The sequence below is a fragment of the Chamaea fasciata genome, unplaced genomic scaffold (genome assembly GCF_029207755.1).
Source record: "Chamaea fasciata isolate MVZ Bird 193981 ecotype frontalis unplaced genomic scaffold, bChaFas1.0.hap1 SCAF_3, whole genome shotgun sequence".
Lineage (NCBI taxonomy): Eukaryota > Metazoa > Chordata > Aves > Passeriformes > Sylviidae > Chamaea > Chamaea fasciata.
This window is the reverse complement of record NW_027094088.1, coordinates 49,653,055-49,666,400: the sequence shown is the minus strand read 5'-3', so window position 1 is coordinate 49,666,400 and position 13,346 is coordinate 49,653,055. Positions and strand designations below refer to the sequence as shown.

General features: G+C 38.7%; 1 protein-coding gene across 5 annotated transcripts in view; it reads right to left on the bottom strand.

Annotated features, from left to right (window-relative positions):
• Positions 1-8,801: 8,801 nt before the first annotated feature.
• The window catches only part of PDE7B (phosphodiesterase 7B), a 169,605-nt gene continuing 165,060 nt past the window's right edge, over positions 8,802-13,346 (bottom strand). For all 5 annotated transcript variants that reach the window (XM_066178916.1, XM_066178917.1, XM_066178914.1 and 2 more), the window contains one exon: positions 8,802-13,248. In XM_066178916.1, coding sequence (XP_066035013.1) covers positions 13,031-13,248 — 218 coding nt within the window. In that variant the 3' untranslated portion in view covers positions 8,802-13,030. The remainder of the gene's footprint in view (positions 13,249-13,346) is intronic.

The following is a 13,346-nucleotide window of genomic DNA, read 5'->3' as shown; positions in this document are numbered from 1 at the left end:
CTAGATGGTAGGGGTAGATGATTCTGTCTTACTGGCATTATGAAGAACTGTATTTATGTGCACTTGGATTAGTAAAAAGTCAACACCTGGCTCATTTATTCTTTTGACAAAGTAAAACTGCTACTTTATTTCCTGGGAGAACAGGCTGAAGACTTTCTGTGCTGAGTTAGAGAAGAGCTTGATCTGGCAGTGATTTTTTCCTGCAAAAATATCCTCTTTATCCCATGTAAAATGACCATTGAAGATTTCTCTCTGTGGTCCAGTACACATGTCATGAACACTGCCACAGAATTGCATGGATTTGTATACATAACTTCTAGCTTATACAAGTGAAAATGTGCTGCTTTTTACCAATTAAAAGTCAAAGTGACTATGGGGCATAGAAATTCACGTTTTTTTCTTTCAGATGAAACACTATACTGCTCTTCTGTAAACATATGCATTCTTTGCTCCTCATGTACACAGACTTGAATGAGTTTAGGTGCATCCATAAAGCTGGGTAAGGGGATGTTTGCAGAGCTGGGCAAATTTTAACCTTCATTACTGTCAGTCTTTGAAGTGTCAACTTCATTCTTGCCATCTGTGCTTTCTCTTTGGTAGTCGGCATTTTACTTAGTGAGGAAAGTTGAACTGGATTGATTGTTCCCAATTCTCTGTTTCAGTTTATAGTTCTCGTGCCGTAACACAGCAGCTGTGTTTGCTGGGAGGCAGTTGCCACTGAGCAACAGCTGCTGGCATAAAGGAGCAGTAGGAAGAAATTTAAAGTAAGCTTAGTTTTAGTTTTTTTCCCTGTGTTATTTTTTGCCTTATGGCTGTTTGATGCATTGTTACCGTACAGTTTACAGCCCATAAGCATTTGTCCTGTTTTTTCTATAATGAGCACTGTAGGAATAACTGAAATAGCAGAGGTTGTGTGTTCTACTGCTGAAGTGAGGGGTTTCTGTCCTTTGGAATATTGGGCTTTTTTAATGTGTATTCTGTTGTTTCTTACGCAATTTTGTCTGTCTGGTATTTTACTCATCTTTTTCCATTATCCGTTTTCTAGCAGGTGTTTTTGCTTGACTTGTATTCCATGTCTGACTGTCATCTACTGGAGCAGTAGATAAGCCAGGCTGTTTTTAAACTCTTTCTTTGCTTGTAAGAAGTGTTTCTGAAGAGAGAGGTCAAGCTCAGTGTTCTTGGTTTTAATCTATTAAGTGGGGAGTTCCTTACCAGCATGTACAGTGGGAAAATAATCTCTAGCTCAGTATTTTGTGATAGTAAAAATAGGTAGCAAAAGATGTGCTTTGGTTTGCCTCAGGTGAAATGTGGGCTTTATCAACACCCCCTGTTCCTATCTGCTCCTTTGACCACTCCAGTATTTTTCATGCATTTGTGTTTACTTCTTCTGTTCCTCTCATGTGCACTGTCTGCATGTACAAGAATTATATTAAGGCTTTACTAGTTACATTTCTCAGGAGTCTCTATTTTTTCAAGAATTCTAGCAAATCCCCTGCCCATTTATTATTTCTCAGTAGTGGCACAGCCTTTTCTTGCACATTTGAAGAGTATATTTTGTATTTAGTATATTAGAACAACGCAGCTGCTAGTAAGACTTACACCAGATAATCTGCTGTATAACCTAGCTCGTCACTGAACTAGTTTTTGATGTTAAATTAGGTTTTTGAGTTCACAAATAAAAGAATATATTGAAGATACATTGACATACAGCGAGCAAAATAAACAGGATTCGTGAGATGGTGCTTGGTGCCTTGTGAGCTCTCGGAGCTGTTGCTAGGAGAGGAGCATGGTAACAGTGCTCCACGCTGGTAGTCGCCCGGGGAACCCAGAGACACTTGTGCTATTTCTACACATCTGTACCAACTTACAGGGTTTTTCTTCCATGTACCCCCTTTTTCCTCTTCTCTAGCATAATAAAAGGTGTTGGGGATCTTGGCCACAGGACTCAGTCCTTTGTCATCTTCAGCACACAGGTTCATAGGCAAGACTTAGTAGCTTTGAAGAAAATGGTACTTGGCCAGATCTTGACTTGAGCATGATAGTGGTGTATAGCTGACCCAATACAGGTTGAGGGTGATGAACGTCACACCTGGTAGTGGGCCTTGGCACTTTTATTTGGAAGTTGTTGCTGTTACATTGTTTCAATAGGAGTAAAATATTGAATTCTACTCACTTACGGATTGCATAGATTTTAGGAAAAGTGGAATGTATTTACTTAGAAAAAACCCAGGATCACTAATTACCACTGAAGTAGTTATCTGATGGAGGAATAAGTTAAACTCTGCTTACTAGAACAAAAAACTTTGAACTGCAGATGGCTAAGCAATTTAAACCTGCAAATTCTAAGGAAGCTGGCTGACAGACATATCTGGCCCTTTATATTTACTTTGAATGAACTTTGCAGTAATACAGAAATTCAGAAAATTGTGTCATCTAAGTTTTCTTTTAAAGAAAAGCGGGGTAAGACACATGACTATAGGTCAATTGGCATGTATCAATTCTAGGTAAAAAATCTGCATGATGGTATCCTTTTGCATAATTGTAAATACTTAGATAACAAGACTGATTTTTTGTGATTTTATTGCAAAATAGATGGTTTAAATAATCTTTAAAAATATCCCTAGTAGAACAGCATAAATTAAAATACAACAATTTTATTACCCACAAAGTAGATATTAAATGGATGTAGAACTGATCAGCTGGCAAATAATAGTTGTCACTGAAAGGAAGTATTTCTACTAAAGATTATAGAGAATGGTACTGGGCTAATGTAGTTTCATATTTTTAGTAATGAAATAAGTGATAAAATTTGTGGATAGTTAAAACCAGAAATTACATAGAAACAATGAAGATGTGAATCATTGTGGCAAAAAGCCACAATCATAATGCCATAGCAGGGTAGGCCTTCAGAAGGAAAGTACATCCTAGTACTGTCAGTTGAAAAACTATAAAGCTGTTTCATTCAAACTGTATTATTTCAGAAACGGAAAATCTGTTTGCAGTGACTTGATTTGTCTGTGCATGCATGAAGATTAAAAAAAAATGCTAAAAGACTTTCTGTGACAGACAGACAGAAACGTAGTATTAGCCAGTTGTGGGAAGTGATACTAAAATAATTTAAATGACAGTGCATTTCAATAATAGCATGACATCCACAGTGGGAAGTGGTGACTCTTCTTTATTTCTTTGTCGTAGAACCCAATGCTAGTTTGACACTGACCCAACTATAGAGTGAAACAATTGTCCCTTTTTGACAATGCTGCCTTCCTTCCTAATATATTTTCTAGTGCATTTATCATAGGTTGTCTCAGAGAACAACTCTTACTATATTTTTTTTACATCTCAAAAGTACTTTTAGTTTAACGGAGTAACTTGTGCTAATCTTGAAGGTACAAACTCTTTGCTGATATTCAGATATTTAAGAAGACTTCATTCCATCATGAATCTCAATAAAATTTAAGCTTGTAGATGTGACATGCCAGCTGAAAAATTACATCTGCATTATTATGTAAGATGTCCCTGAGAGCAATGTAACACCCACAGGCAAAACTTCAAGCTGTCAAGTAACTCAAGAGTGATGATGTAAGTTCTCCCTTTAAATTAATGACACTGAAGTATCAGGAAAGAAAGAACTACAGTTGGATTGGGGAGGGAATAAAATCAACAGAAAAAAACCCCAAAAAACCAGGAACCCAAACCCCTAGCAACAGGTACAGATTTTTTTAAGGTACTTGAAGAATATCAATTCACTTTTTCCATGAAACCACAGAAGTTGTGCTCCTTTATCATTAAAGTAAAAGCTGTCCTTTCACATCTAGCTCTCTTCAGGACCTGTGATGATTTGCTTCTTGATCTCTAACATGAATTTGTTATTAAATTATTTCTATTATAGCAACTTGTCATGGGAGCTGCATTGGTGTCCCTTGTGCATAACTAGATCCATAACTAGAGCGCTCCAAGTGTAACCACGGTGCAAATAAATAAACTACACCTCTATTTAGCATTTCTCATACAGCGTGACTGTTGAGTTGCCATAGTCAGAATGCCAGATAATTTTGTTGGTGGTTTGTATTTCAAAACCTGTCAACATAAAGGCCTAAGCAGTGGAACTGGTCAGAAGAAAATGGAGACTGTTGGTCACACAGGATTATATTGCAACATGTTTAGGTCTTGGGCAGGTGGAGGATTTGGCAAAAGGCAGCTGAAGTCCAGGCACCTTTCTTATGCTTCATCCTAAGCAAACATTAATAGTAATATTATTGACTGTTCTTCCTTAAAACTGGAAAACTGAAAAAATTAAATACTCTTTAAAAAAAAAAAAAGATTATATTTCATACTATTGTAAAATATGCTTAATAAAGAGTGGGATGGGAATTGAAGCAGATCTGAGCCTCAGGAAACTGTTTCTCTTGAAATCAAAAAGCCAGGCTTTATTACAATAAAACTTCCACAGTTTTATCTAGGGAGAACACAGGAATTATCAAAGAAGACAGAAAATAAAAAAGGGGGTGTGACCTTGCACGCAAGTCTTTGTTTCCGCTTAATACCTTTCTGAGTTGCAGCAAAGTCTCTTAGGCCCCTCTCATGTCTGGCCAACAGCAAAGCCTCACAAGAATTTTATTTACTTGCTTCATTCTCTGAGTGAGCTGTGAGCTTCTTGCTGTGGCTTTCTTGCATGAGATATCCTGCAGTTTCTGATCTTTCTATCTTCCAGCTAAATCCAGAGTATCTTAGAGAAAAAAGAATTTCCTGCCTCTCCTGAGAGGGAGGGGGAACTCACATTGCTCTTTAAGGGAATATAACATATGATTGGAATAATTAATACCATCATTTCCAAATCAAATTATTTTTTGTGTTGCTTGTGATTAGTTGGTGTTTTCAAGAAGCTGACCATAATTAGGTATGGAGGGGAGGGGATGAGGGCAAAACCTCTAAGAAGGTAAAAATGAGACTTGATAACCAGTTTTAGTTGTCTCAAGACAGAACTCCTGAGAGATCAAGCACAGAGAATTTGTGAGGAACAAGTGCAAAAGTAAATCAACTACACAGCTTCTTATCCGAGTTTCTTCACTTTAATTCACTAATCCCTTCAGGTAACGTAATTTCTGTATTATTTTTGTAGCTATATTGAAGTTAAATGAAGCAAGTGTATTTACTCTGTTTAAACTTTAGTACACACCTTTACGCACCTAAAGCCAATGTGCCAATGTCACTTAGCCGTTTTGAGTGGCTGATGTACCCATCCCAAATCTTATTTATGTTTCTTGATTTGTTTGATATCTGCTTTTTTGTAGTCAGTCTTCAGGCAGTGGCATTGAAGAGGAAGATTTCCTTTTCATGTGGGAGCTGGGGCAGTTACCATGCCCATCTGTGTGCATATTAGTTCAGCTGTAGCACTGGTAAAAGGGACTTCAAAGCACCAAAGTGCAAGTGGCCACTCCTTAATGGTCCTTGCAGAAATGGTGGAACTGGTGGCAGTGACTTTCCTAATGCATTGAGGGAAATAAATCTGCTGTGCAAAGGTACCACAGAGGGCAGCGGTGATGCCCCAAGGTACTTGTCATCTACATGGAACCTCATCCCAGCAAAACAGTACATTTTTTTTTACCAAGTAATTCCACTTATGTTTTGGTCTCTCAGCTGAGGATACCAATGTATCTATTTTTTCTCTTCCTTCTAGAAGCTGATTTGAAATATATTTATCCAACACAAAGCATGGCAGATACAAACAAGTGATCTTTGGGACAGTATTTTCTCAATCTGCCCTCGAATCTACCATTGTTCCAGTACTTCCTATTTTCTTTGCATTTTGGTTGCCTAATGTGGACTAGCCTCTGAGACTGTCTGCAGGTGTTTGTAGGTCTGGTTATAGAAATGAGGCTGGGCATCAAATACATGTGTAGGTGTAGCACCAGATTTTTCTTTCTGGTGGCTGTATGTCTTTCATAAGTGTGGTTATGTATGAGCTAAGCTCATAGGAATCCTCTACACATATGAATGGAAAATCTGGATTTGGAATGTAACAGCTGCTGAGCAGCATGCGTAGGTCAGGAAAGAATCATTTTAAACTAATGGTGGATTTAAGTATTAAAGTGTATTTTCTTCAGGATTATGATTTTAGTAGTATTTATTTGTAACCAGGAATTCCCTTTTTGTTTCATGTAAATGTTCAATCTTTTAAGCTTTTCTGTGTGGCTAAAGATTACCCTTATGGCAGCAACTTCCATATCTATTGCTGAACTTTGTTCTACCTATGTTTTGATTTGGGGAAAGCAGCAGCTCTCAAGTCTGCCCCAATGTTCTGAGATTTTTTAATAGATGGTACTAATGAAGCTACAGCATTTTTTCCTCTCTCCCTCCTGGAGGCTTTTCGTGATTCAAATTGCTTTTTACCACCCTTTGCACTTCCCACTCTTGTACTTGCACTTTCTAGAGAGGGATGATTGGTATACAAATTGAATTTATCTCTAGGTGGTAGGAGTGCTGGAAATAATAGGACAACTCCTCTGTTTGTATGAATTCTAATACTCCATTTTAGTTATGACTTCTTAGGACACTCAGACTCCTTAGATCCCTGTCCTAATCTAATAGTACAATATATTTAGAGCTCTGTAGGGTACAGGATTCAAATCTCTTCTCTAAATTGTGTTTCTATAAAATCTGACATGAAATTTATCTGCTGTTGCAATACTTCCTTGTGTGTTTCGGTCTGCGTGGCCCTGCATAGACACCCAAGGTAGCTTTTAGGAAGTGGTGTGCTGCTGGTAGCAAAATCCAATTGTCATGGATTAAGGTGTTGCATGGTGTTCAGCTCTGCCTAAGAGCCAGACTAGCCCAGACTACAGTGAGATGGTCTACTGGTTTTACTGGTGGAGCCATTTTAAACTCTTCTCTGACCTGTGATTCATGATGTCTGTCCGTCCCTAAACAGCTGTTTGAGACTCTAATGTACACATCACTGGATGATTGAGAGGTGTAGAACTGGGGACACCACAAACCTGCTTTGTTGGTAAAACCAGGTTATTTTGTAATAACACTCATATTATCTTAAAGAGGATTGGGCATTGGAGAGACTCTGCCTTCCTTACCTTTACCTAAAAGGAGTATCTGTCACATAACTAATTGTCACTTACATATTACATTGTTTCTTCTCTTGTTGAATAGATATATTTCCAAGATTTTCCACCTGAACTTTAAACCATAATTAAGTACTTGGCAGGACAGAAATACTGCCATATAATTAATTTTTCTTTTGCTGTTCATTGATGCATTTCAACTTGCTGGTCTGCATTTTTTTTTGTTTTGAACCATTAAACATCAGCAACCATTAAATATCAGCATCCATCCAGACAGTGCCCGTGCAGAGTGGAAAGATGTATTGACTTAGCTGAACTTGAAAATAACTCTGTTAAATCTGTTACAGAAAACTGAGTGGTTTTCCAATGCTGACTATGTAGAACTATTTCTGGAGAAACCATTACAACTCCAACCCTATACAGGACAGATCTCCAAGGGGCTTCATTCTAAAATCAATTTTGCAGTTCTGCTTGCATCTGGGGGACACAGGAAAACACTGTGATTCTGAAGGGTGGATTTTTTAAAGAAAAGTTTAAATTTAAAATGTTGGCCAAATAGCACTGAAATAAAGTATATTTCTAGCTCCTATATTTTGTTCAATTGTAGTATTTGCATGGCACAAACTATGTGAGTATTGTTACGGAACACTTTGAGGCACAAATGGATTCTGGCTGTAGAAATGTGTCAGAGTCAGGAAGAGTCCCTGCAATGATATCCCTCAATGATGACAAGTATTTCTCACTTAGAAATACTTATCAGTATAGATCATCAATACTCCACATATTTTCAATTAAACTTCACAAGCTTCTGTCATGTTGCACATATAAAGAACATGGTCTGAAACAGAAATGAGAAAATGGAGATTAAAACTGACCAATGGTCCTAAGGAGAACTCATTACTGGAACTGAAACAATAGTTTAAGGAAAACTTTCCTTTAAATACTTAACCAGGTAAACATTTTCCCTGGGGTTTGAAAATCCTTCTATTATATGCTTAAGAAAATTACATGGAAATGCCTTCCTTGCTGGGAACTCCATTTATATTCATACAGCAAGTCTAAGGGGAAATTTAGAGAAAAGTTCTTCTCAGAAACAACGCACTAGGAAAGTGATGATTCTGTTGGTAGAAAGGAGAGGCAGTGAGAGAATGGATGCAGTGGGATTTCTGCTGCCTTGTCAAACCAAAATGCCTTCTGCAAACAAAGGAGATCCTTCAATCAACTGGCTTTACCAAAGAATGTGGAACACTTCACTCTTTTTTTTGTTTTTTTATTAGTTGTCATTCTTCAACATGATGAATACTTACAGCAGTATGTTAAAAAAGATACAGTTAAGTCTCTTGGCATCACTGCATAGCAGTCACAGCATTTTCACACAATCTAGTGCTTCCTTTCAGAATGATGCATATGGCATATATACGCACATATGGGGGCTGATTCTTGGTCCCAGTGAAGTTGGGGGGACCGGCGTTTGGCCCATAGAGTTGTATAAGATATGTGACTATGTATATATAAAATGCTTTACAATAAACATGACATATACAATCTTGAATTCAAAGAGAAGCAGAATATATTTTACATCCAAGTCAAGCTTATGCTCTGCACTTAAAAGTTTATGTACCTAAAATATTGGATGGATTATAGAAACAAAGAGCAACAGTTTGCACCAAAGTAATTTGAATTCATATTCATGGCATCAAGCTTGCCTTGTGTTTTTGTTTTGTGTTTTGGGGTGGCTTTTTTTTTTTTTTTTTGGTCAGGGTTTTAATTCAAATTTAATTATTGATTTTTGTGGGCCAGGGGAGTCATGGTGACTTCAGAAGGGGAATGGGCATACTTTATGGACAACTCAGCTGAGTGACTTAAAATATATGGCAATAACTTATGGCTGGTACCCTGGCTGGTACCTGAAAATAAAATTGTGACTACTTGAGTTTCTCCTTTCTGAGGAGAATTCATTTGGAAGGGCTAAGTGTGCATTCTCTGTCTAATTTGATAGAAATTTTTAACAAAAATTTAAACCCCAGATTGCAAAAGCTGGTGAGATCACTATGCAGTGTAACAACAGCCTTATCTCATTTACAGCTTTCTCATTAATCTCTGGGGAGGCTTTGGTTTTCTTCATAAAAACCGAGTTTATACAAAAATAGTTGACCTGTGTTGTAGATTAGGTTAGATACAACTGCAGATCATGTGTTTGGGTTTTTTTTTTTCTTTTTCTTCCATAGACTCTACTTAATCTCAGCTACTCCTGTCTTTGTTCCTTGTATTCCAAAGGTAGATGCTGTCAACAGTCCTTTTATTTCCCATCTGACTGGTGGCTGGACCACTGACACTTAAAAACACAAGGTAGGGAAAATCTTTAGTTAATGACAATGCATATGTATGCATTATTTTAACCAGCCTAAGATTTTCATTTATTATCATCTATTGTTGTTAGTTATACAGAATTGCCTCTTAGATGGTATGAAATCTTCATTTAGAGCAGCTAGATTTTAATCGCATTTGTGGGCATAAAAACATTTTAACGTCCCGCTTTTAACAGGTTTTTTTCCTCTTTCTATACATGAAAACCTTAATGCAGTTTGAAAACTTCAAAATCTTTCAGCTGCACTGGCTCAGTGGGAAGGAAAAATAATTTAAAAGGGCCTTTTGTAAAGTGGCTGATAGGGCTGACACCACCAAAATCTGTGCTATCTGCATAGCTTTGCTATTCTGTGTATCAGCAGCCTGCTGGCAAACTGGGGAGAAAACCCAGTGCAGAAATGCCCTCCAAACCAGAGAACACCAAATGTATCACAACTGCATGTGCTGAGCACTGGTGCTGTTGGATTGGCTGGTACCAGTTATGGTTTCTGCAGGAAATTGGTTGCATTTTGCATTACAGACCCCAGGGAATCTGGCTGCCAGGCATCTGCTGCCAGAGCCTACCCTTTCCGAGCACTTCTGTCTGGAGCACCTGAGGCAAGCTGGCCCAGGCCCAAACCTGTGTAATGGGTTTGGCTCACAAGTAGAGAAGCATTGCTGGGGCCACCCTGAACCTCTTTCAAGCACTGTTTCATTAGACAAGGTGATTGAAATCTGGCCAGTATGTTCAGTGCACCAAAATCCCCCACAGCCTGGTTATTTTCAGAAGAGCTTTTTAAAGCTGGAAAGTCTTAATGTGGTAAGAGCAAACTTGTAATGGAACCTGTAGGTTCCACTTGTAGAAAAGGATTTAATGTGGCTAACAAAATTTGATTTGTACCTAAGCTTTCCTGTTGGCCTGTTTTCTGGAAGCTCTTCAGAAACAGCTCGACAATGTTTCTGTCAAGAGCTTTTTATGCTGCTAGACGCTGGGTTTAACTAAACTTCAGAGCATTTTTTAAAAATTCTTTGAACTAGATAGAAAAGGGCTTCCATTTCTTAGTAAAGAGATAAAACATGGAAAATTACATCCTTTTGTATGGACTTAAGTGCTTCTAAGCAGTGCATTACATTGCTCACGTAATGTCCTAATAATTGTCCTACATCTGTCAGAAGGAAAGGTACACCTAAAAAGCTGCAAAGTGGTGGTGCTTCCACCCCCACCACCCCCATGTGGTTAAGAAGACATTTATGTCCTGTAGTTAGAAACAGTTTAATTCTACTACAACTCTCTTGAGTGCTCTTTGCTTGCTGTGGTCCTTCTATTATATGAATCTCATTTGGATTAATGGGAGGAATAAGGAAGTTTTTCTATTGGTTGTACCTTATGTAACAGTGGAGGGGCAGAAAAACATTTCTGGAGTGCTTCATGTGCTCACCGCGTTTTGCCCTTTTTTACTTCACTGGGTTTCAGCCTCTTTTTCTCTGAAGATACATACAAAGAATTAGTGGAGTAAATCATCCTTCACTAAAATTCATGCTTTTTATTTTCCCCTGAACATATTAGTCACCGTATGAGCATGAACTTTCTCTCATCAAGTCAATATCCCCTGTAATTGAGAAAAATGTATTATATTTTCCCTTGCATTTTCCGTGAGTAAACATCTTTCTCATGTTTCTGAAACACCAGCTTAAAAAGCTCTTCCTTTGTTGGCCTCTTCAAGGTCTTCACAGCCCAACGTGACTATCCAAATGTGACTACCTGGCCATACCTGCTTGTTCTTTTGGAAAGCAGTGTACAGATTTGATGTACAGGGGGTTCACAGCAACACTGTACTTCACCTGAATGCAGTTATTCTTTCTGGGGGCAGAGGAGCAGGGGACAATCCCTTTGGTGCAACGCAGTAGTGTCTGAGAATACAATCTCACTGAAATGGTGGAAGCTTACGTAAAGTTTAATAAAGATTTTCCAAACTGAGGTTGTTTATGGCATAGTTAAGGCCAAGTATCTTTCACAAACATGAGATCACAGAAAATTCCTCAGCCACCATGATAGCTAAGAGGATTTTTCTTAATAGTCTGACTACAACACATTTTTTTCCTTCATTGACTGAGAGTAGTCTAAAAAGTCAGTTGAAGTATTCTTTTAATTAAAAGAAAAATACAAATGCATTTTGATGCTGACTATCTAAGGAGGGAATGTGGGGAAAAAAATCAGCTACACTGCAACATTTCTCAAGAAAACAACTGAACTCCAGAACTAATGCCGTGCTTTGTAGATCACTAAGCTATTTAGTAAAAAATTCACACTTATGAATAAATGGTAATCAGACTGAACTGTCAAATCATGTAGTTTTGCTCTGAGGCCTGGGGGTTTTTCTGAACTTAAAACTTCAGGCTCTGTGAAACATTTGCCTAGACCGAATGTGCAAGGTGCCATGGATTAACAACACGGACCCATATGGAATGTGTTTGAAGTTTTCAAGAACTTATCCTGCCAGACTTCATTCCTCAATGACCTTTGATACACCTTGGATAGTGGAAAGGCAGTTCAGAATCATATCTTGTAATCGTATGATTTTGGCAGCTATCAGAAGATGAAGGATGCTAGAAGTTAAGGCTTTTATCCACAAACAATGGTGTATATTAATAAACTCTATACCATATTTACAAATGCTTTCTCTTGTATTAAAACTAACAGTATTCTGTTCACAGTGCCAATGTTTTTACAGGTAGCAATCATCCCACAGTACTCCAGTATTTTGGCATGGGAATCAGTAGCGCTTTCTATTTACAGAACATGTACACATATGAATATAAACAGGTAACTTGAAACAGTACTCAAAAGATAGATCTGTTCGTGTTTCAAAGGTTTAGACTGTACTACACCTTCTCATTTGGCTGCAAGGGAATACTGTTCCTTGCAATGAGAAGATGCCTGTCCTTTATCCAAAGTGGCATAAAAATGATTACCAAAACGAGCCTTGTTACACTGTAGGGGTGTATATGGAGAGTAACTTCAGTCCAAGGTTTATAGATCTGTTGTTTAGTGCACAGAATACAAAAGTTAAAAAGGTTTTTAACTACTAAAACAATCCGACTCTGCCCTCTGCGAGACTGTCCCGCTCAGTCCATGACCTCTGGATGCTGGAGATGCTGGTGGTTTAATGTGCAGCCCAGCTGCCAGCCTAGAAAGGGTGTGGCACTCTGGACCTATATACATATGTCACCATATGACTTGCGGTAAATTAAAAGATCACCAAGAGTGCCTCTCTGTGTCCCCTGTTCTCTCAGCAATCCTCCCTGCTTCATGGCAGTCAGGACTGGCCTGGCTTCCCTGCTGCTGACTGGGACTCTGCATCAGGGCAGTTCGGGATCAGGAGTGATGAATGGCATCAGGCATGCACAGAATGGAAAGAGGGGAGAGGAACATGAAGATCAGAAGGAAACCCAGCAGAACCATGGGTGTGTTTGTGAGGACCCTTAGAGCTTTGCCGTTTCTTGCCTTTGCACGGTGTTGACAACAGGCTCCTGCTCCCCGGGACCTTGTTTGCTGCTGTGACCAAGATGGAGATAGCAGTGCTAGAAGGGGAAGTGTAGAGCTGCCACTAAGGAGTCTCTTCTTCATTTAAAGTCTGTTCCTGGCTGCTAGTCACTTGGCCTGAGTGGTCGTTGCTCCTACTACTGCTGTGTTGCTTGTGGAGCAGACTTCTCCACTTGGCCTTGTTCCTCCTGAGATGGTTTAGCATGTTTTCAGATAGGGGAGTGTTGCCTGTAAACTGGGCCCACCTCTCAAAGAGTGGCTCAACGATGTACGTCATGAACCCTGGAGAAACACACAAGGGACAGCTGGTGAGCAACAAGTTGATTCCAGAAGTGCACTGCCCCAACAAGTGCCTTGAAAGCACCAGAGCAAGGTAAGTT